This window comes from Lasiosphaeria miniovina (assembly GCF_030549165.1).
Source record: "Lasiosphaeria miniovina strain SMH2392-1A chromosome Unknown B0T26scaffold_1, whole genome shotgun sequence".
Lineage (NCBI taxonomy): Eukaryota > Fungi > Ascomycota > Sordariomycetes > Sordariales > Lasiosphaeriaceae > Lasiosphaeria > Lasiosphaeria miniovina.
In genome coordinates this window covers 73175-100805 of record NW_026848220.1, presented here as the reverse complement: position 1 = coordinate 100805, position 27631 = coordinate 73175, and the positions used below count along the sequence as shown (strand labels likewise).

Below are 27631 nucleotides of genomic sequence, written 5' to 3'. Positions count from 1 at the left end.
CAGCTTGGGCTGCAGCCACGGCAAGCCGCACGGGCGGGCAAGAAAAAAGACGGGATCAGAGTTGCGCGTGACGGGGCCACCAAAAAGAAGCAGTCTGGCCACTCATGGCGCGCCGGCGACGAGAAGCCGCTGACGGCATTTGGGCATTCTGTATTTCACGCCCCCCAATAGCCTCTCCGCTCCGTGCCAGTTGCAGCCCAGTTCGCTGTTCAGGCGCACTGGCGCAGATCGCGGCGCTGGCGCTATTGGCGAATCAAGCTGACCTCAAGCGGCATCGACGACGTCATGATGCAGACGTCATAATACGTGCGCCTGCCAAGCATACCTACCTGATTGGCTCGCGACGCCATGTGAAACAGCGAATCTCCTCCGACCAGCAGCAGTTGATCGGAACCATCGGTGAAGATCAAAAGATTGGAATCAGCGGCCCTTGGCAGCACTGCAGCGAGAGGGAAAAAAGAGAGACATGGACAGCAGACATGGACAGCAGACATGGACTGATTCCTTGGCAGCCTCTGCATTTGATCTTGCCGTTATAGCCGTCCGTGATTCACTTTGCCGATCCGACGTCGGCATCTTTGCTTTTGAAGGACGAATATCCGATGCGATTTGTAAACACTGAAGGCAAGGGGGACTAGTTGTTGTTTTACTCTAGCTTGCTCACCATTCGGTTCTTTGTTTGAACCTTGACCAAATTCTGTTCTCGGGCGATAAATTCGTGTTCATGCAAGCCGCCGTGGCCTCTTCAGGCTTCCCAGCAGCCGGCAAGGTCATGTGTGTCACAGGCATCTGCGCCACGCCTGCTATTGGCTGCATGCTAGCGGCAGAAATGCTCCGGCGCATGGAGATCCATGTTGTGTTATGCTAAGTTGATGCGCTATAACGACAAGGCGCTATAACGACAAGACGCTCTTCATGACAGCCTCGAGCCGGGAAACAGGGTCGGGAACCATGGCCTTGGAACGCCACGCGACAAAGCGGTCTGGCCGCACAAGTACGCAGCCGTCCTCGTCGACCTCGCGCCGCCGCGCCCAGTCGAAATAGACGTCCTCGTAGTCTTGGTGCCATCCGACGGCATAGCTCTTGATCTCGGCGCCTAGACTCTCGGACACGACTGCCGCGGCATCTTTCCATCCGTGCCCACCTGGGCCCGTCAGCAAGCAGAACTGCCCGTGCCCTGCCAGGTCGATGATAGAGAGTCGCTTGCCCGGCGACCGCGTGTTGAGCCACGCGTGCGGCAGGCGACGCCCCGGAAACGTTGTCATCTGGTAGGTCCGGACCGCGTCCTCTGGCGGCGGCGGCGGCGCGCCCTGGTCGGCTTGGAACACGGCATTGGAGAAGTAGCGTTGGTTCATCTCGATGCCGAGTCCGTGGAACTCGGTAGATGTGTTTTCGATAGCACGCTGGAATCCTCGGCGCCGGGCCTGCCCATTTTCGCCGGGCTCGTCGAATTCAGCCAGGATCTGGTGCCGTGTCTTCGCATCGGGCTCCAGCATTCCGAGTGCCCTCTGCCAAGGGACATGATCGCGCAGCCCCTGGTTGGCTCGCGTTATGACTTCAACGCCAACAGGCTGGCGCTCTCGGCTGAATGAATCGAGCAGCTGGGTGCCCGCCTTGCCCGCCATCACATGGTCAATCTTCCACGCCAGGTTGAAGGCATCCTGTATGCAAGTGTTGGATCCCAGTCCGTTGAAGGGCGGGTGTCGATGGGTTGCGTCGCCGAGACAGAATCTGTGATTGACTGTTAGAGATTTCGCTCCAGAACCAAATGGAATTCATCTTGCAGAGTCATTGAAAGGGGGAAGACCAAACGTCGTTGACAACGTACACATTGCCGTCGGAATAGTACTCAGCTACAATTTCGTTGATCCACCACTTGCTGACGTCGAGGATATCAACCTCGACGGAATCGTCCCCAATCACCTTCTTTACCCTGGCCACGTACTCGCTTTCGGTTGCGTCCATGGCGTCCGCTTTGAGGTCGGCACCCGGCGCAGGCAGGAAGATGAACATCCACTCGGTCCACGGCCGAACCATGCGCACGAGGGCGGCCCAGGCCCACGGAGGCCCGTCTACTTCCTCGGGGCTCACGACCCAGTGCAGGTTTCCCGTCCTGTTGGTCACGAGGTGAGACATGTCGGCCTTGACCAGCACATTGAGTGCCAGCCCCTGCCCAGGCTTCCTGGCGAGCGGTATGCCCAACTCGCGGACGACCTGGCTGCGTGCCCCGTCGCACCCAAAGACAAAGCGTGACTGGATGCGGTAAGTTTTGTTGAAGACTTCATCGTAGACTTCTGAGATGATGACATCCGGCGCGGGGCGCGTCATCCCCACGAATCTGGTCTTGAAACGCAACGTCCAGCCGCAATGCACCGCCCGCTTGACGAGGATTGGCTCTAACAGGGTCTGTGGCAGATCTACGTGGCTGCAAGGACTAGCTGATTCGTAATCGCCCTTGACACACGCAGGTTAGTCGAAGTCCTTTAGCGGGTTAGACCCACGGAGCCGGTTTCAGAGAAGTAAAAACCAAGAGTCAAGGATAAGACAATGATACCTTGTGCTTGGGATCATGTCCCCACGAATAGACACGAGCAAATTCCTCTCCAGCCATAGTGCGGCACCACCTCGTGTGCTCCATGTGATGGCTGGGGCCGGCCACGTCGAGACATTCTTGTTCAAGACCGATGTCCCGTAGGCATTCTGTGTCGTAAAAACAAATTCAATTAGCACTACTTCGACTTGCCGGCCGCGTTTGACAACGGAACTGAAGACTATTGTCAGCTGGAGCCATACCTAAACCCGCCCTATTGGTTATGTGTGCGCGTGGTGTTTCCGCCGTTCCTGCCGCAGCTGCAATGATGATTCCTGTTCTACCTGTTATTCAGTTTGAGTAAGTATCCCGGAGTGACTTGACGCGAATCAAGAAGCAAAGAAAGGAGGGGAGACAGTCACATGCCTTGAGCAGCAAGGAAACAAGCCAGGGAAGCTCCTGCTGGACCGGCTCCAACGATGAGCAGATCGGTTTTGATAACGTCCTTGTCGTCCATGTTGATTCCAGACCGCTTTTCATGCATGGCAGTTTCTAGAGTAAGCTGGCGCGCGAGAAAGTAATCGGCGAAGTACGTGTTATGTATGATATGTTCGTCCGCATTATAGAGGTTGACTGGAAAAGCTCACGGGAGCAAGAGCCGAGAACGACAACACACGTAAGACGTGGAGAATGTTGATAAGCCATTACAAAACAGGCAAAGACACCAGATACGCAGAGTAGCGTATAAGGCGGCCGACGGCACGTGGTGCCACCATGCCAGAGTCCGAGGGTAAACTAGCCGAGTCCAAGTCCCGTCCCGAGCTGTGGAGTCGAGAAGGGAAACTAAATGCGGAGAGGGTCCAAGTGGGGGAGAGTTAATGCGGGGATCGTAGTGCTTCTCGTTAATATCCTCAAGTCAACGTACTAAGATATGGAGGGAGGGTTCTCTTGTTGTAGGTTCCACAAGACATGGAGCCAGAGAACTAGCTGAAACATGTACGGATATTTTGGAGCTGCCCACCCCCCGCCCCCCCCCCCCCCCCCCCCCTTCCCCCTAGCATATGCATCTATTGCATGGTCTATAATCATTGTGAAAAGGAACCGGGCAAGCAGTTTGAGGGGAAATGCGTACTTTGTGGTTTCAGTTTGCTGGAGATTTTGAATGCTCTTTTTTTTTTTTTTTGCTCACTAAGCCAAGGTTGGGAGGCTAGTTCCTCACTGCCAGCGCGATACCGCCAGGCCCTTAGTCTTCTATTAGTCACGCTGCAGAGCCCGCAGGGGCTCGGGTTTGAGATTGCATGCTACCACCCAACTAGAATGTGCATCAGGCATGTTAGCAAAAGGGGCTTACTCAGACATGCATATGTCAAAATTGTTCTGGTAATGTTTTCGTGGTCAATTGTAAATACCATCGAGAATGGTGTCAGACGAAAAACTGCCGCCGGTGTTCGAAGATGGTATAGCGTGGATGTGAGCTCAATTGAGCAATTGGAAGTTCGGGGTTAGGCACCACATGACACTATCTCTGGTGGCGTCCAGTCACGACGCTGGGTGTGCTGCTGCGCCCTTGACGTGGCCGGGAGGCAGATTTTGAAGCACACCTACAATCGTGGAGGGGTAGGTGCAGATCCGGGGCCTGTCGTGGGTGGGCAAACTCAAGTCCCAAGAGCAGGCTGTGGCTGGCAGAAAACCCTCCTGGCGTGGGAACTTGTCCTCATTGCTCTCCCACCGAATTGTACTCCTAACAGCTCAGTTCGTTTAGTTGGGGCCTTTCCACGACTTGTCCCTATGGTGCGAATGTCCCCCTGGTCTGCGCCACCGTTTCCGTGATTGCACACCAAGGCGACGCCATCGGCGACAATGGCCTATAGAGGCTTCCGCCCGCGGCATTCTAGCGTCCGGCCGTCGGACCAGCTCGTTGAGGATACGCCTTCGCAAGGCCCACGCGACGAAATGGAGGAGCTTCGGGCAAGGCACCTCACCGAAAAGGAGGCAGCCAAAAGAGAGAACGAGCGTATACTGGATAACCTCATGGAGCGATACGAACGGAAGGAGGCCGATCTGAGGCAGAAGCACCAGACCGAGCTCGGCCGACGGGCAGCAGAGGAGGCTCAGGCACAAAAGAAATACCAGTCCAGCATTGAGAGTTTGCAAGCTCAGATGAAAGACGAGCGAGAACAATACAGGCGCATCATCGAGGCCAAGGACAAAGATATGGATGGACTAATGGCCCAGCAGCAAGAGGACACAAGGAGAATTGCCATGGAAAAAGACGATTGGATGGCATCGCAACAAAAAGACAGCAGAACAAAACAGCAAGCAATGGTCACCGAGATTGACAAGCTAGGCGAGATCATGGCCAAGAAGGAGCACGACCTTTTAGAAGAACTCAAGAATCTGCACAGCCAGCTAGAGGCGCGAACAGCAGAGTTCAAGAAGCAGGCAGAGCTTGGCGACTTTTTCGAAGCAAAGGCGCGAAAGCTGGAATCCGAGCTCGCGAAACAGGCTGCGAAGCACAATGAACAAGTCACATTTCTGAAAGACGAGATGAGGGGGATGGAAGCCAACTTCGGCCGGAAAACAAATGCCGTGGCCGCGAGAATCGCAGAGGAGGTGGATCGGGGGAAGCAGCAACTCGCGCAGGAAAAGGAACTAACTGCACGAAAACTCGAGGATGTCCTACACGAGCTTGAGCTGCAGTCGACCGATTATGCAAAGAGGACCGAGCAAATACAGATGCAGCAAGCGCAGGAACTTGGGCGGCAACAGTCATACTACGAGGCAGCCATGGCCGAACAAGCAAGGAGTCTGAAGACGAAGTTCTCCGAGAATGCCGCGCAGCTGCAGGAGCGCATCAAGTCCCTCGAGGTGGATTTGATCGACAAGGGAGACGACTTCCGGTCCGTCTCCGAAGGCACGCTGAAGGAGAAGTACCGGCAGCTGAGGCTGCTCGTCGAAACGACTACTGAGCCCTTCAACCTTGGCATAAAGTCATACACAGGCCTCGGTGACTTGGACCCCACCGAGTTCCTCGTACGGGAGGGTAAAAACCAGCTGCGTTTCCTGCTCCGAAGCATCTTCTGGACGAGACTCATGGAAGGCTTCTTCTCGTCACCGTATGGGTTTGGCGCTTTCGGGGCGGGCGAGGGAGGGAGCATGGTGTTCAACCTGTACTGCACCTGGCAAAGGCTGTTCGATGCCGATTTCACGGGCTTTGGGCCTGATGGTAAGCATAGGTATCCGACGCCCAGGGCCACAAGCCGCGTAGCCTGCTGACAGAAGCCCAAAGGTCCCGAGACGCCCGAGAACCACGACTTTGAAGCCTTTTATCGCAACAGGTTCGCCAACGGATGGCGGTCGGCGACGTTCCAGTCCATCGTGGCTGCTTTGCGGCCGAGAGAAGGCTCCCGGGCCCGGAAACGGGGGTCGGCCTCTCGAGGAAGCCTCTCGAGCAACGGGTTACGTGGAATCGCCAAGGTCCATGCCGTTAACGTGGAGAAGGTGCGAGCTGACCTCCTCGCGGTGCTCGGTCGCGTCTGTAACGGAGCGGTGGGAGACGAGATCGAGGCGAATGTCGCGGAAATAGTGCGGTGTGCTAGTGAGCTAGCTGCAGACTTCGCAGCACACCAGGCAAAGGTCTGCTTCGGGCAAATGCCAATGCGTGGCGACTCGGTTACGATCGGCGCCGAGTTCGTCGACTGCGAGGACGGCGACACGAGCCGTAGGGGGGCCGAAACTGTCGACTTGGCCGTGTCGCCTTCTCTGTTCATCATTGGTGATGGTCGAAACGATCTGACCACCCCTGTTTGCCTCCTTCCGGGCGAGATATTCTCCAGCAAGTCTTGAGTCAACCGACGACGGCTTTATTTTGGCCTCGAGGTTTGGATTCGAGGTTTGGATTCGAGGTTTAGATTCGAGGTTTGGTTGTTTGGGGATTTTCGGCTTCGACTTGGGGGTCTGCGACGCGGTTGGAACTTGGAGGCCTGAGAGACCTAGAGGGCTCCCGCGACGAGGTGCGCAGCGCATATTGCGGGAGAATGCAGCGCATATTGCGGGAGAGCGGGAAATATCCCGGTGGTCTCGTCGTCGTGTCCGACGTAACGGTTCAATTGAATCTCTGTTTGTACTCTGTAGGTACTGGGCGGCAAGTGAAAGTGTGCTGGGGATGTATGTACGGAATAATTTGAACCGAGCAACGACGGGACAAATATGGAAGGTAGCCCAGAAGCGACGAAATGAATTCTGCCCCGCCCTGCCCCGCCTCGCAATTGATGGAGGGGTAAGATGGTCTGTAATCCTGGCCTAACAGCAGCCTGCATATATGCGCGCATGCGGGGTGCTAGTTGCCTTTTTTTGTTAAAACCAGATTTTGGCACTAACAATTATTGCTTTACTGCTGGCCTTTCCAGTGCCATCTCCAAAATCTGCAGAACCTGTTCCTTGTCGCGAATTGCTACTGGGTTTGTGGGAATATCACGGTCCGTCATGGCGCTCTCTGCAAGCCCCTCCAGCCTTTCTCTTCCAATTCCCACGTCTTGGAGGCAGGTTGGCAGGCCCAGTGCGGCAACAAAGGCAGCGACAGCGTCGCCCGCGCCCGCCGTCTCCCGCGACAAGCCGCTGCGCTTCAGCGTCTCCGCGACCGTGCTGCTAGCCCAGAAGGCTTCGAGCATCTTTTCCTGGCGCTTCTCGACCCACGCGTCCCCGTGTTCCCGATTCCACCTCAACACCGACGGGAGCATCACGCAGCTTATCTCGCCGTGCCCAACGCCCAGAGGCCCTAGCTGGTGACCGATGCCATGGCTCGCGCCCATCTTGACGCCTAGCTTGTTGCCTCTGAGTGCCTCAATCACCCCCAACATCTCGTCCCGCCGCGCATCGAGGTCTTCGGGCCGCTGCTTGGTCACCAGGAGGGCCGGCAGCAGCAACGACAATCCTTTGATCAGATACTTCTCGACAACCGCCTGAATGTCGACGCCGCCGCCACCGCCGCCGCCCTCGCCGGGCCTAAAGAACGTCGAACACAACCCTTCGACGCAGTGGTCGACTGCGCGCATTCCCGAGCTCAGCCAAACCCTTTCAGGCGTCGACACTGTCAGGGCCGGGTCGAGGATTACAAGCTGCGCGCCCATTGTTGGGTGTTGGAAGGACGTCTTGCGATGACTGCGAAAGTCGGTCGCGCCGCCGGACGGGTTATACTCGCCGCCCGAGAGCGACGTGGGGATGTTGATTGTCGGGATCGAGCAGCCCTTCAGCGCCGCCGGATCTGGCTGAGCTCGAGCGTGGAGCTCGTCGAGCGCCTCGAGTGTAAAGGCGCTGTTCGCCGCGGCAAACACTGCCACTTTCGCCGCGTCGGTCAGAGATCCAGCACCAAGTGTCACTAACAAGTCGGCACGGAGGCTAGCGAGGTCTCTGGCAAGCTCCAAGACTTCGGTCCCTGGGACATGCGGCGTGATGCCGTACCTGACCCCGGCCACTCTGTCACCAAGGGTCTCCCAGAGCGCCGTGAAGTCCTGCGTCTTGCTGATAGTCTTGGAGACTATGATGTAGATTCTGCTTGCCCCAAAGGACTCGACTGCGTGGTGCTTGCAGGCCTGCTCAAATGGTAGGCCGGTCGAGACGTACGGCTTGGGCTCCATGGCCTGGAAGTAGGTCTCCCCAGAAAGCGTCATTGTAGATGGGAGCCAGTGCCTCGCGATCTTGCTCGGGTGTGTTGTACTATTTGCTGCCATACTATTTGCTGCCAGTATTGGTGTTTGGTGCAAGTGTCCAAATAACCACCACCAAGAGTTAATCAATGAGCCGCGTGTTTTGCTTATCAAGCGGCATGCCGCGGAGAACAGTTGGTGTCTTCCGGGTCTGGACCGGTTCTTGATCCGGTGCTGGAGCCCTCTTCTCCCCACGTCTTGCTCCGTTCCATCAACAATGCCCGGCAGAACCAAAAATAAATATACGACAAATTGAAAGATGACGCTGCTTGTATTCACCATGTCGACTCTTCGCAATGTTTCCAGTCTTTTTGCTCTCATAGCCGCCAATTGATCCCCCGATGCTTCATGCCGGAACGCTCAAAACCCACCGATACCGCATGCTAGATGTCACCTCAAAGCCTCTATGTAAACTTTGCATGCTCGTTAATTCTTCGGTCTGTGTTGGTCGTCTCAAATCCGCGCAATTCCTTGTGGATATAGCGGCTTTTTGGTATCAGAGACGCAAGAAAGGCCCGGCAGCAGCACTTAGGTCAAGTGGTTCTGGCATCAAATAAAGAGTTCCTTATACTGCTTATAGAGTCTATTGACATAGCTATATTCTGGACTATTCCATTTGCGTGAGCTGGAGAAAGGGGTCCAACTAGGACGTTAATCCTGTCAATTCGGAATGTCACCTACTTTATTTACTAAATTAATTATCGTATTTCGTAGTACAACAGCGTTGAGTCAATTATTGACGAATACTTGCCCAAAGGCCAAAGCTTTGGGAGGCTGCGTTCCATGTCCTGGCGTGACTTCTATTTCCCATGTAATCTGCATCAAACGCTTGTCCCACCCGCGGCGTCTTTCCCATCCACACCCATATCAGTAGCTTGCAAGGTAGCCTCATTACCGTTGTCTGCATTTCTGGCCCGAGCTGTGGTTACGGATTATTAGCGCATTGCGCAGTATGAATCAAGAACTAATATAGCATATTTGCTAAAGTGTCCATGTCCACGAACAAACATCATACCATTTTTACTTTCTGAGCCGTCGTTCGGGCTTTTCGAGCTGCTTGGCTCAGAGTCTTCTTGTGATGAATGCATCCCCTCACGCACACGGCGCAGAACATCTTCTTCCGATACAATTACTGATGGCTGTGCTTCCCATTGGTGGTGGTGATGGTGGTTGTGGTGGCCATCATGTTCTGTGTCATCATGACGGCATGAATGCGGTGCCGCGTTTTCCTTCGCGGGGCCTCTATCGTCCCCTTCCCTCTGAACGGCTTCAGTTGCGGCCACTTCCCGTCGTGCGAACATTTCGAGTTCTCGGATTCCGAAGGGCCGTGTTATTGAGATTGGAGCTGGGACTATTTGAACTCGAGTCCTGCTTGGGGAAAGCGAGTGATAAATGCTCGAAAGGAGATCCACCCCTAGTCCCTCCATCCGGGACGTCACCACGGTCCACATTTCTTCACGCCAAGCTTTGATAAATGCGAGGATATCAAGAATTGAAGTTCGGGCAAGCCTCCCCTCTAGTTCACTGCCAATGCGGGAATCGATTATGAATTTAGGCTACTTATTTAGCGCCTCGCAGTTTGGTGAACTATTGAGCCTTTTCCTGCTCCACCCTCTTGTGCCCCAAACTAGACCTACGCCGAAGACTTGTGGAATAGCCAGGGGCTTTCAACTCGCCTTAGAGCCCATGCTCTCAAGCCCCTACCTGGGAAAGCCCTTCGCTGGCTGGCAACAGCGAATACTCGCGCAAAGAATGTCTTGGCGTTGACTCTCGTGTAATTAGAGAGTCATCCGTCTATCGCTCCGTCTATCGCTCCGTCTATCGCATGCCACAGTTATGAGCCATATAGATTCAAGTCTCCACCCCTGGGCCGCCAAACCAGGACTTGAATAACCCCAAGTCTGGGTTCTTTCTTTATTATAACCGTTCAACAGTTTGGACGGCGGTTAGGCTACTTTAGGTAGGCCTGCGTGCCTCTTCTCCGCATAAACCAACAACATTATAGGTTAGAAGGATTCTGCAGCGACGTGCCCAAGCTATCGGCTACACACGCTAGCCCGGTTCTATCTGAACAAGGGCGTCATGAGCGCAGTAACTACTCTGTACGACGTTCAAGATCCCCAGTTGATGTTGTCCGCGTTTACTAGCGACCAGTATGTCGTGTCGATACCTTGCAAGACCCAGTCATCGGCCTCGGCCGTCAGAGGAAACTCGAGCATATTAGCGTCCTGAGGCTGTGGGTCGAACTGCATGAACATGCCATTGGTCGTCGTATCAGGGGGGAGGATTGCAGAGTCCATCGAGCCAACACTAATATGGAACGCGTCGCTGGAGGGTGCGGCATCGCCGATTCCTGACATGCTTTCCATTGAAAGCTGCAGCTGGTGGGTATCGCCCGCATCATGGAATCTAGGCCCGGCCGAACTGCCGTTGCCCTGCGGGGGATCTGGATCTAACGTCGCAAAGGATGATCTCCCTGCGAGGTTTGGATTGTTCGTCTGAATATTGACGGTGCCGAGGTGAGGGACGTTCAAGTTTAGGAACTTCAAGGCGTTGACGGTGCCTTCAGCCTGGAACCCAATCATGGACTCATCAATTGAGTCGAGGATAGGCATCATGCGGCTCAAGATCTCGGCAGACTCCTTGGAGAGCTTATCGTGATTGACAAGGGCAACATGCAACATGCGCTCGCGGACTACCTCAACGAGTCTCCTATCGTCAGCTCGCTCGGCGCAGGTAGGGAAGGGCTCGGAGATTGCTTGATGCTGGCGTAGGTAGCTGAGCAACAGTGTCATGGCGGCGACCAGGGCCGAGTAGTCGATATGGCGACAGGCCCATGGCGAGCTATAGAGCCCTCGAAAGGACACGAAGCGTTTGAGCACTTCCCTGCTCGCCCGTACGCAGGTGGCCTTGCTTTGATTGTCATCGGGCACCTCAGGCGAGCTTTGCAGCATAAATGGCAGGTGTAGGAGGATCATGAGATCAAAATGGTGGACCTGCAGCATCATGTGAAACATTGTGCCGAGGTTTGATTCGTTCCCCTGTGACGGGTCGATTTCAGGCTCGGCCCACCATTCGGGGTCCATCGACCTTGCGGCTTCCTCGAGATCGCGGTGGATGGACAGGGTCATGGCGAAATGCTGGCCTGACTTGTCAGCGTTGCGCTCAATCAACCGCCCGCCAATCACTGTCTGTAGCTTTTCTAATCTCTCCATATCCGTATCGCGCCTCATGGCCTCTTCCGTAGCGAAGCTGTCATCGCGGCTACCTGCCGGAAGGCCGAGTAGAAGCGACGTAGACCGGTCAAAGAAGTTGATGCGGTACCACAGGGCTTGAGGCGTCGTTCGGCGTTCCGGCGAAACAGTCGCGTCGACGAACTTTAGGGCAAGTGAGGAGCCGTGGTCGATGCCCATCAGCTGACCCAAGCTCATTGCTCTGCGGTAGCTGAGCCATGCTTTACGCAGGTTGCCGGCATTGGCGTGCCAGACGCCTTGCAGGATAATACACTGGAGGCCCTCTGCGGTCCCAACAAGCTCGTCGTTGGAGGTGACGAGCTGGGACACGGTGGAAATGATGTCCGAGGTGAGGTCAGGTAGGCTCCGTTTTGTCTGAAGTCTGCGCACGTCGAAGTTGGTTGGCATCTGCTGGATGGAAATGGCAATTTGCAGCAACCGTTTAGCGAGAACTGTAGGGTGGTTCGTGAGGGCGGGTAGATTATTCATGTTGTTAATGTGTTCAAATCTGCCCTCGAGGAGGTTGCGGAAAGGGTTGAAGAGTGAGGTGAGAAAATATGGGGCGGCGCTAGCCTCGGCAACCAGGGTGATATCGTGTTCTGAGAGGAAAAGAGCATACAGCGCCCGGCAGGCCTTCTCGTGTCTCGGCACAGAGCCTTTTCGGGGAGCGGAATGGTCCGACTCGGGCGTCGGCAAGGACTGAGGCTGGGGTTCCCGAGACATGTTGTTGTCCCCATTACGCAGGCCTAGAAGGAGGCCAACAGGGGTTTCGGCACCCGTGACAACAGATGCCTCGAGGACATCGAGAGCCTGCTGGTACCGAGTGCTGGTGCCGTCATCCACCGTGTCGTCGGAAGATGCAGGGGAGACGTCCCGAGACCGGGAAGACGAGATGGACTCGGGGAGGATGCGATCGACTAGTTTGGACATGAGGTCTTCGAGACGGCCGAGTCGCTGGGCCATTCTCCGGTCAGGCTGCTGCTGTGGGCGCGATTCGTCGACGAACTCCTGGCTGCGACAGGAGCTCCCGCGCCCCTGACAGGGTAAACAGACTGCATCGTTTCCGGGGCCGAACTGGCATCGGATCTTGCGTCGGCGGCCTTCAAAGTGTTAGTTGACAGAACTAGCTAAGGCATCCTAGGCCACGTAGTCTATTAGGTGCACACATGATGCATAATCACGTCGAGCGTGCCAGCAGCTGCCAGTGGAGTTCAAGACAATTCGAGCGGGACGGCGGGCGGCAAGGGAAAGAGGCTCATGGACAGTGCAAGGTAAGGTAGGTAACTAGACATACATTCCCAGCAGCTATGCGTGCCCTTCCGCACTTTTCTCCGCCTCGCCTCGGCCTCGGCGGCGCGCTTCATCTGTTCCGACATTTGGGCGTAATTATGGTAGGTTAGAGCAAGACCTTCTTTCGCCAAGGTGGATGTTACAGTCGTCTCAGAGTTGCGGAACCGGAGGCGCTGCAGCCAATGTTTTGGGACCAGTCGTGGTCGTGATTAGAGCGGAGATTGAGCAAATGAGAAACACAGCCGCTGGCCCGGAACTCGGCCGAAGATGGCGTGGGCAGGAAAAGGATATAAACATAAACTAAGGTATCCGTAGCTACGTGCGCTTGACCCCTTTCTCGTAAAAATGAGGAGAGCAAGCTGTGCTGTGGAGGTCAAAAGACGAAACTCCCAATTCAGATGAGGGAACAATTCGGGATTGGGCCATACGGAGACCGAGACGGACGAAATCCTTCGCTGCTGACATACAGAGTACCCTCCAGCTGTTCCGGCATTAGCCTGGCTGACAAAAGCTCTCTGGGTGGTCACAAATCAGCTACAGGGATTAGGTACGTGGAGCGGCGGCAGCCCCACTTAGAAGTCCATGCCCATTGGCCCAGCAAGGATCGGCCAATAAAGAACAGCTCACCAAAGTCCCGAAGGAGAGCACATGGCGCGTTGGCCATGGACACGCGCAAGGTATCGGTACCTCAGTAATCGGTTGCTTTAATTCCGCAAAAAGGAGTCGGGTTTCCTATGGCCATTTCCAACTCTTTCAAGAGACCTCTCTGGTTCAGGGGAAGGGTTTTGTTCTATCATTAATAATTAAGAGCCTCGCAACGGTTACCTAATAGACGTACTGTTGTCTACCTACCTTGGCACCTACCTACCTTGGCACCTACCCAAGCGGTTGACAAAAAAAGACGAACTCATTACTTTAAGGTACATCCTTGGGAGCCAGATTTACATATAAATCTAGGTATCTCTATGTAGTGGCTGTTATCACCCTGTCATACGACCATCGCCCTCTAACACATCTTGCATCCGCCTTACCATGGAATCTACGTACTCATTGATTTTCGCTTGACTCAGTCGCCTCCATCCTTCAACTGCTAGGTCCATGATATTCGCATCAATTCGAAGATTGGCACGGATATACTGCTTTACAGCCCTCCAGCAATTCGAAGATTGGCGATAAATCTGGAGAGCTAGGGGTATTGAAGTAATGCTTCAATCCGTGGTCTTGCTTCCACTGCTTTACGATATTCCCACGCTTCGAATTTCCACCTCCATGCCCTGAATCTCCGTCTTCTTCCAGCACGAAAGCACCGCCACGGAGAAGCCAAGGACCAACAACCTTCTCCAGAATCTCGTCGCGATAGGTCTGCAAGCTCATCTTTCCATAGGTATTTGTTGGGACTTCGTAAAAATACATCTCGGACTTGAAATTCCATCCGACGGCCGCCCAGACGTGATATCTTCGGATTTCGGTTCCCGCCGCTGGTTCAGGCTCATGGTGGTGAATACAATCTGGACAATAACGCTCCCCTGGCTTCCTAATAATCCGAATCTTTCCTTCGGAAAAGAGTCCAAAATGGCATTCATCCGACCACTGGATATCGTGCCAGTCCTCTGGACGAGGGCGATATTGAAGCGCGAGCTTGGCGGCTTGGATACGGCGGTTGGCACTTAATGGAGAAACAAATACTTTTTCGCAAGTGGTGCATTTTCGGTATTTCAAGGTCCCCATCGCTCGCTCAATCGTCCTTGCGGATGCGTGGATACCGGTCATTAGGCCTAGACCTTGCCAAGTCAAGATGCGCGCCTGGAAGCCATACTGCCAGATGACTTTCTCCATTCGATGTAGGTCCTCGGCCGAGATGATATGCTTCCGGCCTCGTGTTTCGTGATCTGGATGCCTCCGGTCCTTGGCATTGCGCAGGATCTCCCAGCCCTGGGTTTTACTGCGGATGCCGAACTCTTTGAAAAGACCACTGTGGAAGTACTGAGCGTAGTGGTAGTCGAGGAATGCAGCTGTTCCAATGAGGTGCGCCTTCACTGGCGTTGGGTAATGCGGTGCCATGATGGCAGTGATGGTGGTGATGGACTGGCGGTGTGGTGCCAGCAGTGGTGGTGTGAGTCGAATGCCATCGAATGTTGTAAAATTGGTAGTGTCTGCTAGTGTAAAGCCGCCCGCACAGACCAATCCATCTTTGCAGTTCGTGTTATTTTGCCAACCGCTTGCTACCTACCTTGGCACCTACCTACCTTGGCACCTACCTACCTTGGCACCTACCTACCTTGGCACCTACCTACCTTAGTTCCCCGCCTCCATACCTACACTACTATTCTCATACTTCCAGCTTATTAATTAGGTAGACGCTCACTATTTCATGGACATTCTGCCGAGTTCCATCATTACTAACATTTTCATCGAGGAATTATATTGGCGCTTATTGTCTTGCAGCAGAGACTCCAAACTTAACACGTGGTTAGCCTGAACTAACACTACATCGTCGCGTCGCTACTCTGCTAAATTTGTGTAAAAATCCCACACCCCAAGCAACCAACACCCGGGTTTTTGTAACGCGTTGACGTGTCCTCCGAACCTTGACATCTTCCAATGCGCTGACATCGGACGGATGGACCTCAAAGCCCTGCTATTTCGTGCATCGCTTTAAGACAGATGAGTAAACCCAGAGCAGCGGCCGACGTCATCCGGCCCCTGTTAAGATTTGCTTAAACAAGTCAACCAACTGGTTCAGACGTGCAATGCATTTCACGAGAGCTGTCACGGTTCATTAACAGCCATGTCACTTTTCACTGGTCTTGTGTGTTTTTACGCATCTCGCTGAGGCTCACTGACATGATGGGTGCACCAAACCGGCAGGTTTGTCGACCCAATTTCTACCAGCGACCTCGAATCCAACTCATAAATCAAATTTGGAATTTGGATTGGCAAGAGAAGATTACAAGGGTTCAGTGAATTTGAGGTTCCCGAGAAGGCGAAAATCCTAAACGCCGGTGGACTGTGCAGTGTCGCTATTGGGGTGGCTGGAGGCGACTGCTGCCTATTCCATGCCTGCACGCTGGCATTTTCCGTGTCCTGAATTATCCCCAGCCACATAGCACCGCCAAGTCGAGTACTGCATAGAGCTGTCACCTTTCAATGTACCTGCAGGTAAATTCGTGCGCCCGTTTAGATGCTCGTTGCCTGATTGCCAGCGTACTGGCGGCGTATTCAGCCACGGACAACTCAGGTGATCGTGAATATGGGTCAGTGTCATAATTCTACTAGGCAATAAATCTGCGGCTGGAAATCCCATCTAGGGAAAGCAGGCTTCCACATGTGTGCAAGCAATCTCAAAAAGACAATCTCGGGGATATAATTACTCCAGTGTTGCTGAGATAGTCGACGTTTCTGAAAATGGACAGGCAATCAATAGCCGCCGGGTCCCTTGATATAACTTCGCCACTTCATAATTACTAACAGGCTAGGCACGGTCTTCGCCAATCAACAGCCACGACCATAAACAACCACAGCCATTGCCTGGGCGCTTTGAATCCGACAAGAGAGGAAAGATGGGCACAAATCTTGGCCTGGCGGTCGAGAGCGGGCTGCCTCCATCTCCCTCAAAGCCATCCCTTTCTTCAACCGAGGCTGCAGAGTCTGGCCGGTTCAGTCTCGCTTGCTCCACAGAGCCAGTGACGTTGGATGTGGGCGGCAGGCGCTTCGCCACTACCATCGGAACTCTTGTCGACCGGAGTGAATTCTTTGCAGCCTTCTTCTCGGGCCGGTGGTCTGTCCCAAAACAGGAGGACGGCACCGTTTTCCTTGACGCCGATGGTCATCTCTTTGCCCACATCCTTCGCTATCTCCGCCGCGGCCTCTTCCCTCTTGCCTTTGACAACGAACACGGTCACGACCTGTACTTGTACAACGACCTGCTGGTCGAGGCCAGGTACTTGCAGATCCCCAAGCTGCAACGCTGGCTCGAGGCCGAGTGCTATAACCATTGCGTCCAGCGCGAGTCCGTTTGCAAAAGGCCAAACGACCCTAAAGGAGCGCAGAATCGCTGGCCCGCAATTCCTGGTTCACAACTGCTGATAGTAGAGCCTCCTCCTGCAACCGTTCAGCCTTCAAGCGGCCAGGCATTGCGGCCAGGCGTCTCCGCAAGGACCCCTACTTCCCCTCCAGCACGTCGTCGGTTGGGCGATAGTAGCCCAGGGGCGAAGATGGACATCTTGGGCGGTCAATGGGCAGAATACGGGAAACAGTCCGTCCTCTGCAAAGGCTGGCTGAGCGACGAAGGGTAAGTCATGTCTCGTATCGACTCAGGGGCTGACATGCGAAGCTGACATAAATTTCGTAATTAGGGGCGACTTCCAGAAACATTGGCAGGAGTTTATTGACAGTAATCGCGGCGTGCCCGACTCTTCACAAGCGATTCCTCCATCTAAATCGCCTGGCTCCGGCTGTTCCGAGAGCCCGAGATGACCTGACGTTCTCGGCTGCGACCAGCTTACCCCTGCGCGGCTACCTAGACTAAACATGTTTTAATATTTGCCAGAGGACCTACCCAGTTTTTTTGGGGGTTTTTTTCTTTTTCTTTTTTCTTTTTTCTTTTTTTTTCAATTTTTTATTAACGTATTTTATAAGCGAATGCCCCATATAAGCGAATGCCCCATGCCCCACTACTCTACCACAATTATCTACAACTATTCCATCACAACACTAGGAAATGACAATAATTGAACTAGGAATAGATAAACCAGACAATTCTCCAGCCTCCTGACAGGTTCTTGCATTATGGCCAGGCTTTCCACACACACCACAACACCGAGCCTTCGTACGAGCCCCCCTTGCACTACCACCACTTTGCCTTGTTTCCTGGGCTAACTGCTCACCCAGGGCCTTCTGATCTAGTAGATCCTGTGCCTGTTGTACAGTAAGAGACCCTCCAAGCCGTAGACGTGTTTTTTTTAGCCCTCCGTAGCTTACTAAGCTCCTCATTGGCCTTTCGTAATGCCGAGACCTCTGTACGTAACAGGGCCACCTCATGCATCATAGCCATTGTACCTTTAGCCAATTGGTCCACAGCAGTCAGCATAGGTGTCGGAGAGCTGCCTTGGTGGTTAGATATCCTGCCTTTAATAAGCTCCTTCTGTGAGGTAGCCTCTTGGGCGTTTTGTGGAGTCTGAGATAGCCAAGGTAGTGCGGTGTTTGGTGGTGAGGTGTGACGAACCTGGTTCGTACTGGACCAGCTGCAGGAGGCAGGCGCCTCAGGCAAGACTGGGGGCCCCGCTCGTCGAGGGCCAATCAGACGGTGCCCGGTGCCAAGAGGGCTCTTGGCACCAGGCAAACGGAAGGACGGCCAATCAGAGGTGGCCCGGTGCCAAGAAGGGTCTTGGCACCAGGCAAATGGCCCGGCACGCTAGCAGTGCCCGGCGCCAGGCAGCTCCTTCCTGCCGGGCAAGTAAGAGCTGTGCTCTTACTGGCCCGCCATAATTAAATAAATACGATGACCGTATCCACGGTCTTAGATAGTTCTTGCTTGGTTCTCCAAGCAAGCAATACACATTCACTGCACTCATACACTTTGAGTGGCATTCCGATTTGACTGTATTACCCGTGCGAAAGGAGCTTGCCCTTTGTTCTATCTTCATAATTACCAACCCAGCATTCTGTGGAGCCCGTGCTCCCTTACAGACAGACGACCCTAACAGTCGAGTGGTTTGTAATATGAGGCTGGCGGAGTTGGAGTTCGAAGCCGAACAGTCATCTTAGAAAGTACCCTGCCTGGATCATGCGGTATAAGGCCAGTTCCAGCAAATGCTCCTTGGATGTTTTGGTCGATAAAGGCGATGAAAAATGCCTCTTTGAATGCATAGAGAAAATCCACCTTGGTGATATGTGTGATGTACATCCGCATTAACCCCTCGATTTGATCGCCGTAGGCCTTCTTCAATGGCCCAAAACAACCAACATCTAATGGCTGGACTAGATGTGAGGAATGCAGAGGCATACAGAGTGTAATAATGTTATGCTTCTTGCAGTAGTTCTCGAAATCGTCGGAGTGGTGGCTTTCGTGGCCGTCAAGAATTAAGAGCTGGTATCTCCCTGTAGGAATCACCAGGGTACCGGTACTGGAAACAGCATGGCGCGCTGCGCGCCGTAAGGTGGTGGTTCAAGTGATGGATTCGTTTGTGTCTGTCTGTCTTCTTATCTATCTGAACAGGTGGGCGTAGGCCAATATATATGCATCTGTCAGGCCCGCTCCTCCACAGATGTTGCTGTGGCCAGGAATGCGGAGCCGCATTCCTTGGATCAGCGCGTCATTCCAGTATGTTATTCCAACACTCCCCTTTGTACGAGATGTTGTATGGAGATCGAAGTGTTTGATAAAATCTAGGCCTTTCGTATTTGTAGTCCAGCCGTTGTCGGTTACTCCGATGTACCAGGTCTCCGGAAGGCCACATTCATACCAGCCTTTCTGGTGGTATTTTCCTTTTAAGAGGATGAATGGTGGGATAGCCCAGCCTTGAGCATTTACTGCTTAGATAACTATAGCCCACTCACGATTGCCAGGTTAGACTTTTTTAGCCTTCCCATAGCCATCAGAGGTAGTAACAACCATCCCAGTAGTAATCATACCCATCATAAAGCCAGTCTCATCGAAATTGTACATATCGTCGTCAAGGATGCCGTACTTGGCCTTGGTGTTATGTACTAGGGCAAACCACTCGCGAATAATCTCTGGATCTTCGCATTTAGCCCTCTGGTAGTCGTATCTACGCGAAAAACGCGTCCGGAGCTCTAGTTGGCGTTTGACGAAATTGTGAGCCCAGAGCTTACCGACAGGGGGCGCGTCGCGTTCGCGTAACAATCGGTTAGCCATATCTTCCACAAAACAAAGCCGAGGAGGAAATGCGCGTGTGCAAAGCTCGCTTATATACTGAACAATCGTACTCTCCTCTAGATCCGTAAGTTTCCGTGAGTTGGCTGGAATATCGCGTCGTGAAGGCTGGCCGGCGCGTCGGAGCCTAAGAGTCTTAGGATCGACTTGATAGATCTTAGCAGCGCCTCGAATAGTAAGATCTGTATCTTTTTCGAGAGCCTGAATGGCCAAGATTAGCCTGGCTTCTTTTGACGGCGACCGCATTTCGAGTGGTGGAAAAAAGCGGTGTTGTACGTGGAGGTGCTGATTTGTGTGGGGCGTGGGGCATTCGCTTATATGGGGCATTCGCTTATAAAATACGTTATTATTTAGTCGCTGTTTTCTCTTCCCGTTCACACCAAATGTAACTGTTGGGATGACTGTAGGAATTACCGATCAACCAGGAGCTGTGATTGGCCCAAAATGTGGAATAGTGGGGCAACTACGTCAGCACACGGGCCACACCCGCCTAACACGTGACTTTCCACCTGTTGGCGGGGCACTGGAAATTAGCCCCTCCATGTCCCCGTAGTTCGCGGTCCCTGACAGTAGAGAAAAGAGAGGAGTACAATCAATACACAACACCCTACCTTTCGTTCTAGTTACTACAGTGACTACCATGCGAATGACCTTGCCATTCCAACCATGACAAGGTCATCCATACGGTAGTCACTGCAGTAACTCGTACGAAAGGTAGGGGGTTGTGGTGGTTGTATTCTGGTATCTCTTTTATGTAAAAGGATCACGAACTACGGTAACAGGGTGCGCATTGGATTTGGCGATGCCCGGAGGCTACGTGATGGTTGCGCCTCGGACACGTGCCGCATAGCGGCCCGTGTGCTGGTCAGCCACTGAGGCTGTGCATCCCCGTTGACTGGTAGTTCCCACAGTAACCTTTTTTTCGTTTCCAGATCGGCCAATGCCAAGCGAGCAATACTTGTTAAAGGCAGGCACCCGATCCAAAGCGTTGTAATTCACTTAATTGTACATACATTCTAGTAGTCAGCCAATGCAAGCCCCGAATTCGTCTCGTGTTCCTATTGCCAACCTATGAGGCTTCATCTGACCGAGTAACTCCCATGGACCCATGCTCAATTACTTGAGATTTGCCATCTCGGGCCGCTTTACCCTGAGATTGAGGACATCACCAAGCTCGCCCTTGGTTGAGTCGTGGAGTAGGACGTAGACAGAGTCGGGGTCTTTGTTCCATTCGAGGAGCTTGGCAAAGGTCATGACGGCGCAGGCGGTAGCAACGCCAAGGGCAGTAACGATGCGGTAGTGTCTGTGTGGAATCAGCTGCATTGTAGAATATGAGTTTCTTGGAATGATGCTGGCTACTTCTGAATGCCCCAACTGGCTGGATAAATTTCCTGACCTCCGGGGCCGCCCATGTCATCCTTGGGGTCTCGCCCCAGTACTGTCCCTACACGACGAGCCTGCGAGTTTGCGACTCGGCCTGGACGAAGAGGGACAGCGGCGCGCTGTGCCGCCAACAGTGCTGGGATTCCCGAAGCACCGGCCTGGCTTCTGATAATTCGTAGCGCCAACATAAGGTGTCAAGTAATTGTTGATCTCGTTGATAGCTATACTCGAGAATAAAGAGAGATGAATGCGGTTACGCGAAATTTGCCGAGCATTAAATCGGTATTTTCTTAAGGTGTCGGCTTTGGGTGTGTGGCGAGCAAGCTGCGTCTGTGAGTGGTGACCTCACAACTATCTCATTCGGATGCACTCGACGCCTTGATGAGGTATTTGTGGAGCCTAATCAAGACCAAGTTGAGGGACGATACGCGGCGGAGTGCGGGACAACAAATTTTGAGAGGGCGGAGGGAGCACTTGGACGGGATCAATGCGGGGCAATGGAATCGTATTGCGACTATAAACCCAAATCTAATTCCCCTGACGATAAATGGTTAATTAGGGCAAAGTGAGATCAGTGGGTACCCGGATGATCCTTGAACATTCGACTGGAGTTCCGGAGTCACACAGTTCCTGCAAACCTCACTACACAGACCGCCTCACAACAAACGCCCCGCGGTCCATGGTGTTAATGACAATGTACCCGCTGGGGAAGAAGGGGTAGTGGCTCCAGGTCCCAGTAAATGTGACCTGACCTCCGCCCGGGGCGTTGTCATCCTCGGGATGCACGTCGAAGTACGCGACCTCCTTGATTCCCTTCCCTGTCGGGTCTTGGGGAACAGAGCGGAGGTCAAGGATACTGATACCTAGGGCATAGTTGCTCTGGTAGGCGAAGCCGTCCTTGACGTATTGGTTGTGGTCGATGCCTCTCCGCAGTCCTCTGTAGTATCCAGTCTGCTTGGGAGACTCGAGCGAGCTGATATCCCAGATGTAAGAAATTGGGTAGCCGTCGGCAGCCAGCCCTACCTCGTCTACCTCGTCGTATTCGTCGTCCAGGATAAGGTACTGCTGCCAGAGAGGGTCCAGGACCCAGCCCTGGTGTGTGTAACTGGCACCGTCGTATGACGTGTTTGAAATGACCTGGATCTTTTTCTTATCCGACACGTCAAAGCTGTTGGATTGTGCGACGGTTAGCGGGTCAATTGCAACGGACGCGGTCTAGCCAGTTCCCCAACTCACATCGTCAACGCATCTTCGTCATAACCGTAGCAAATATCCCGCCCAAAGTACTTGGTGTCTGGGCCTCGATAGACGATGCACTGAGCATCGTGAACGTAGCCGTCCTGGCCGGTGCCGCCGAGCGTCTTGGGACTGGTGGGGTCAGTCAGGTCGAAAAAAACTAGGCCGGCTCGGAGTGTAGCGTTGCGGGGCTGGAAGCCGGTGGCAACGCCGTAGTTCCTCTCCTCGTTGGTCACAACATTGTGGGAGCGTCCCACAGGCAGCCCCTCGGTCCAGAACCCGTCCAGGTCGTGTTGGTTGCTGAAGACGACAGGCTTCGCCGGATCAATGTCAAGTAGCTTTTCCAGGTTGAAGATCTGCACCCCGTGCTTCTCTGCCTCGCTGCCGATGACCATGTAGCTCTTGTAGCCTTTGATCTCGCGCCAGAGGGAGGCTGCGGCCGTCGTGTACTGTGGCAGGCGACCAAGGTAGACAAGCTTGCCCTGCCTTGTGACCTCGGAGAATGACGTGCCATCCTCCTGTGCAATGGCAATAAATTCCCGATCCTCCGGGCTGGTCCAGCCCCACGATCCTGCACCGCGTCCGGACGAGCTCCCAAGTTCCGAGTGAGTCTTGAAATCGTAGAGGTCCAAGTTGCTGCACCGAAACGTGTACTTGGGGTTGCCTGGAACATAGGAGGCCACTCCATCCTCGCAAGCGACGTAGTCGATACCCGAGTCAAACGTCGCGTACTGCGTTGAGTCGTAAACGCCCTGCTCATCCAATTCTGCCCAAACTTTCTGGTTCATCGTGTCAGCATTTCGTCTGAGTGTGTGCGATTTTGGTCTTCTCACATTCTTGAGAGCCATGATTTGCCCATGCCGGACGCCGCTGTCGTAAAGCTCTGCTTTTAGCTTCATATTCACCTGGGCCTCTCTGGCCACTGCCGAGGCAAAGAGCGCCATCACGGCCATGGTGAGTGTTGAGCCCCCCATCATTTTCGTAGTCTTGTTTCGCTTTGCAACTGGCATACCAAACAAGTGCCTGTGTCTAAACAATGTTTGAATGTGTTACTCCTACCGGTAGGATAATGAAGAGTTTTGGCGAGTTTTGGCGAGTGCTGTGGTCAACGCGTTTATATGCACTGGTCTATACCCGCCGAGATGGCCGAAGGATCGAGGGAAGAAACCCGAGCTGGTGCCTAATGAACCAATCTGCAATGGTAGGAGTCTAAGGATGGGCTTAGAAGGTAGGCTATGGCACCATGTTACGAAATTTCCAGTTCACTTGGCGTGATAGGCCGGAATGGGGAGGTGAGATAGGCAAAAGAGGCTGGTTGGGAGCAGTTCGCTGTTGAAGTGGCCCCGTGGGCAAGGGTTCGACCATATAAGAACGACACCTGCTATCTACGGTCGACATGTCGGGGTGACTCGCATTCCTCCCAGGGTCTCTCGTGGATTAATGTATAGTACAATGGGGTTCAATACGGCACCGTGGACGAATAGGGTAGGTAGAAGAGGAATTCAGCCGCCAAGCCGGCAGATGCTACGGCCAACACTCTGTCCTGCGTCAACGCCAAGAGAAAAGCTGCTTGAGTGTAACACCAGGATTTAATCTCGCAGCGTCTCCCGTCTCGGCATCTGCCCAGAGCATGTGGCTTGATTGACGAGTGTCGAATTTCCTGGCATGAGGGTAGATGCTCCCAAATAATCAGTGTGCAGAAAGACACATCTATATTATAACACGTCAGTGCGATGTATGAAAGAACTGGCTAATTTGAATCAGTCGTTCTTTCATTTAAATTCGATCCGGAATCCAATATTATTTTGTCTTTACTGATTACAGCCTCCTCGTCGGCTTTTCGTTCGCCGAATTGTAAGAATGGTAGGCAATTAATTAGTTGGTTGTGATGATAAGATCTAAAGATCCCGCCATGTGTGAAGCAATGCCGCAGTGTTGGCGAGCCTTGTGAAGTGAATTATTTCTAGTAGGTATTTATCTTCTTTATTCAGTACTCCGCATAATAATTACCATCAACATTTGCTGTTGCGTTATGTGATCTTCTCCTCAGCCTGTGGCCAGGCTTTGCACTAGGCCTAAAAGGACAAAGTCAATAGCCCGAAATGGAAGGCACCTAAAGGGGCTGCCAAGATGGCTTGGACGAGGGGGGATGACCACCGAGGCCGAGTGATCTGCTTTGACGCATTGGTAAGCACGACATTACCTAAACAAAATGGCGTTGCAACATTGGCGGGGCTTGATCGCTACAAGGCTCACTCGCTAAGACGCTCAGAAAGGCGCGTTCAGAAAGGCGACACCAAGCGCGAGAGAGAGACGCCGTAGGAAACAAGACATAGGACGACGAGCCGTCTTTCGTTGGACTTTACCGGCCTAGGTAATACCTAGACAAGAATGGAGGTTGTTCCACAGTTGAACAGGCGCAAAGGTCAGCCAGGATTCTCTTTTCCCCACAACCTCAGTTTTTTTTTTGGATGCCCGCCACTGCCCCCAAGGTACGGACTGCACGGCGCTCGGCGTACGGCGCTCGGCGCTCGGCGTAGACTAACATGATGACATGGCATGGACGTTCTGGGACAGCCTGCGACCTTTGCTTCACCAAGAAGATAAAATGTGACATGATGAAACCCGTGTGCTCCAATTGTCGCACATACAAGAGCGAATGCAGGACCACGGCTATCCGTCGACGGGCAGGAGTTAGTAGGAAACCTGCCGTATCCCTTGACCCGCTAAATGCCTCGCATCCGGGCCTGGGCGGTGCAACTGCGGCTCCGGACAAGACGCTCTCAGCCCACGTGCCGACTGCAGCTGCATCTAGCGGGCCCCAGTTGGATCCCGGGCTGGAGTCGCGTCTGGCACGCATCGAACAGCAACTGCAGCAGGTTCTCTCTGTTGCCTCCAGCGCGGTGAACAGGGCCAACGAGCTCGAAGCGCGTACGGCAGGCCATCATGCACCATGGCCGAATCCAATGCCAGCGGACCCTGGCAAAAATGTGTTTGGCGAGGACCAGATGGAAGCCTGGCTCGAGCTCGATGATCCAGAATGTCCCTCGACAGACTCGAGTGGCAAGACGCTCTCCAGCGTCTTCGACGGCGACGACGATGACGACGACGACGGCGGCGGCGGCGGTGGTGGCGGTGACGATGTCGGACCCGAGGCCCTCAACAATGACGACCATGTGGTCCGCACGCCCATCCCAAAGCTGCCACCGCTTGAGGAGCTGCAACCAATCGTGGACAGCTACTTTGCATACTTCAACCACGCGATCCCCATTTTTTCCCAACCGGAATTTGCCCGCTTGCTCGCCGGCTGGTACTCGGCTCCCTCACGTCGTTCGCGGGCGGCTTGGGCAGCCATCAACATCGTCCTAGCCCTTTCATCCAGTATCCCGCTAGTGCCGCGTCAACAGGTAGATTACGACGATGACCCAAAGACCGTGTATTACATGAGCAATGCCCAGTCCGTCTTGGCAGAGCTTGTGACACGCGACGAAGACCTGCTCGGGCTGCAGGTCCTGCTCGGGCTGGTCTTTCTCCTCCAAGGCAGCAAGGATCCCCGCTCGGCATCGGTGCTGATCGGTGCGGCGGTCAGGCTCACGCATCGCCTCCGGCTGCAATCGAGGGACAACATCGAAGAGAACTACACGGCCGAGGAGGGACTGCACCGGTGCCGACTCTTCTGGATCGCGTACCTACTGGACAAGGAAATATCTATACGCCACCATACGCCATCCGTGCAGGTGGATGCCGACATTGATCTCGACCTGCCATCACGCCACCCGCCCGACGGCGTCAGCGAAATTTACACAGCCGACGGACGAGTGCGCGTGAACTACCTGCGCCTGCGGGTTCAGCTCGCCCACATCCAAGGTCGGACGTACGATCTCCTGTACTCGACACGCAGCACGAGGATATCTCCCCAGGAACGGCAGTCCCGTGTGGTGAGGCTCGCAGCCCAGCTCGAGAAGTGGAGGCGCAGCATCCCTGCTGAGATGCAACTGGGATCGGTCGACCGCCACCTGGATCGCTTTGCACTGATACACATGGCTACACTGCTATGGTCGTACCATGCGTCCTTGGCCACGATCCACGGGGTCTGGAGTCACAACGCGCACTGGATGAAGCGCATTTCCAACTACAGCCAGGCTGTCATCCGGGACAGCGAAGTCGACGGGCGCAAGTGTTGCTACCACCAACATCCGCCGCTGCCGGCGGCTTGGAAACGCCTTCTAGGGGCCAGCCGCGAGTGCCTTGCGCTGGCAAACAAGATGCCCCGGAGTGACTGCAATGTCTGGTGAGTCGCCTTTGCCAACCCCCGCCGTAGTCCATTGTGTTAATGTTTCGTCTCCAGGGCCAACACGTGTTCTTTGTTCTCAGCAATGATCATCATCATGTCGAACATGTACGAGTTCCCCGACTCTGATCCCCTCGCGAATGATAGGGACCTGGTGCAGTATGCGCTTGGGATATTCCACAAGATTAAGGATATATCGGAGCTCATCCCGCTTAAGAAGCTACACGTCGTCGTTGTCGAGCTAGATCGCGCATCAAGCGCGGCGGTCGAAATGAGCCAGAGGAAAAGGGTTTCTGTGATCCAGGGCGCGGTTAGCGGAGAAAATTTGTCGGCGGCAGCTACTTCCAAGGTCTGGGACCAAACCAAGCCGAGTGACGATGGTCTGAGGGATGCGACGGCGGCCGAGAGTCGTTGGGGGTTCGCAAATGACCAAGCTGTCGTCGCGGCTCTGCCCCATCCTATCATGGGGTGGGACGACGATTACCTGGGGGATCCGGCGCCCGAGGGCTTGCTATCACCCTTCAACCCTAATCAGTTGGTTATCGATCCGTTTGACGGCGACTATGGTCCGTTTGGCGGCGATTGGCGGGATGTTCCCATGACCCAGCAAGGATTGGAGGAATTCGCATTTTGGCCTTAGCATTCATTGCTCGTCCATGGAGAGGAGCGCAGCCAGCGATAGCCAAGGTGCTGAGAATTTAACGTGTCCGGAAGCGGAGAGGATTGGGGAAGAGTTGCGCCCGCCGAAGAGCTGGGTGTTCTGTGCTCGAGAAAACTGGCGCGAGTAAAAGAAAAATCGTTTGTCAGCTAACGCGGGGCAGTGTGGGGGGGGAGTTCACGGCTCCTTCCGGGGGAGCGCATTAGTGTGTAGATACCCCACTATGACGGCATTGCTAGCACAGATTGAGACGGGAGCTCGACGGCTTTCAGACGGCTTTGGGCCACTAAGATGGATTGTGATTACCTACAGCAATGCGCTACGGCGGTGCCCATTGCGCCGCTTATCGAACCACTTTCAGCCACCTACACGAATCAGAGATCCTCTGCATAACGCCGTTTGCTGGCCGT

General features: G+C 54.0%; 8 protein-coding genes across 8 annotated transcripts; 3 read left to right on the top strand and 5 right to left on the bottom strand.

Annotated features, from left to right (window-relative positions):
• Window positions 1-893: 893 nt before the first annotated feature.
• On the bottom strand, window positions 894-3047 carry B0T26DRAFT_631027 (FAD binding domain-containing protein; the record flags this gene model as incomplete). Its single annotated transcript, XM_060436308.1, has 5 exons — window positions 894-1731; window positions 1829-2454; window positions 2555-2700; window positions 2794-2870; window positions 2953-3047. The coding sequence occupies 5 exons, from the start codon at window positions 3045-3047 to the stop codon at window positions 894-896; spliced, it is 1782 nt and encodes a 593-aa protein (XP_060301788.1).
• A 2039-nt stretch (window positions 3048-5086) lies between these two features.
• Window positions 5087-6376, top strand: B0T26DRAFT_633412 (uncharacterized protein; the record flags this gene model as incomplete). Its single annotated transcript, XM_060436539.1, has 2 exons — window positions 5087-5756; window positions 5820-6376. 2 exons carry the CDS (start codon window positions 5087-5089, stop codon window positions 6374-6376), a joined length of 1227 nt encoding a protein of 408 aa, XP_060301787.1.
• A 536-nt stretch (window positions 6377-6912) lies between these two features.
• On the bottom strand, window positions 6913-8199 carry B0T26DRAFT_745015 (alcohol dehydrogenase; the record flags this gene model as incomplete). Its single annotated transcript, XM_060444491.1, has 1 exon — window positions 6913-8199. The coding sequence occupies one exon, from the start codon at window positions 8197-8199 to the stop codon at window positions 6913-6915; it is 1287 nt and encodes a 428-aa protein (XP_060301786.1).
• Window positions 8200-10373: 2174 nt separating this feature from the next.
• On the bottom strand, window positions 10374-12805 carry B0T26DRAFT_622077 (uncharacterized protein; the record flags this gene model as incomplete). The annotated part of the gene is made up of 4 exons (XM_060436091.1): window positions 10374-10463; window positions 10545-12167; window positions 12231-12568; window positions 12763-12805. Coding segments are annotated over 4 exons (2094 nt in total), but the record flags the coding sequence as incomplete, so codon positions are not given.
• A 3513-nt stretch (window positions 12806-16318) lies between these two features.
• Window positions 16319-17234, top strand: B0T26DRAFT_745012 (uncharacterized protein; the record flags this gene model as incomplete). The annotated part of the gene is made up of 2 exons (XM_060444490.1): window positions 16319-17049; window positions 17114-17234. The coding sequence occupies 2 exons, from the start codon at window positions 16319-16321 to the stop codon at window positions 17232-17234; spliced, it is 852 nt and encodes a 283-aa protein (XP_060301784.1).
• A 3530-nt stretch (window positions 17235-20764) lies between these two features.
• Window positions 20765-21224, bottom strand: B0T26DRAFT_758143 (uncharacterized protein; the record flags this gene model as incomplete). The annotated part of the gene is made up of 2 exons (XM_060446356.1): window positions 20765-20956; window positions 21013-21224. 2 exons carry the CDS (start codon window positions 21222-21224, stop codon window positions 20770-20772), a joined length of 399 nt encoding a protein of 132 aa, XP_060301783.1. The 3' UTR covers window positions 20765-20769.
• Window positions 21225-21678: 454 nt separating this feature from the next.
• On the bottom strand, window positions 21679-23249 carry B0T26DRAFT_736050 (uncharacterized protein; the record flags this gene model as incomplete). Its single annotated transcript, XM_060443270.1, has 3 exons — window positions 21679-22204; window positions 22273-23051; window positions 23106-23249. 3 exons carry the CDS (start codon window positions 23247-23249, stop codon window positions 21679-21681), a joined length of 1449 nt encoding a protein of 482 aa, XP_060301782.1.
• Window positions 23250-24663: 1414 nt separating this feature from the next.
• On the top strand, window positions 24664-27203 carry B0T26DRAFT_634702 (fungal-specific transcription factor domain-containing protein; the record flags this gene model as incomplete). Its single annotated transcript, XM_060436657.1, has 4 exons — window positions 24664-24697; window positions 24850-25203; window positions 25312-26563; window positions 26621-27203. 4 exons carry the CDS (start codon window positions 24664-24666, stop codon window positions 27201-27203), a joined length of 2223 nt encoding a protein of 740 aa, XP_060301781.1.
• Between the last annotated feature and the right edge of the window lie 428 nt (window positions 27204-27631).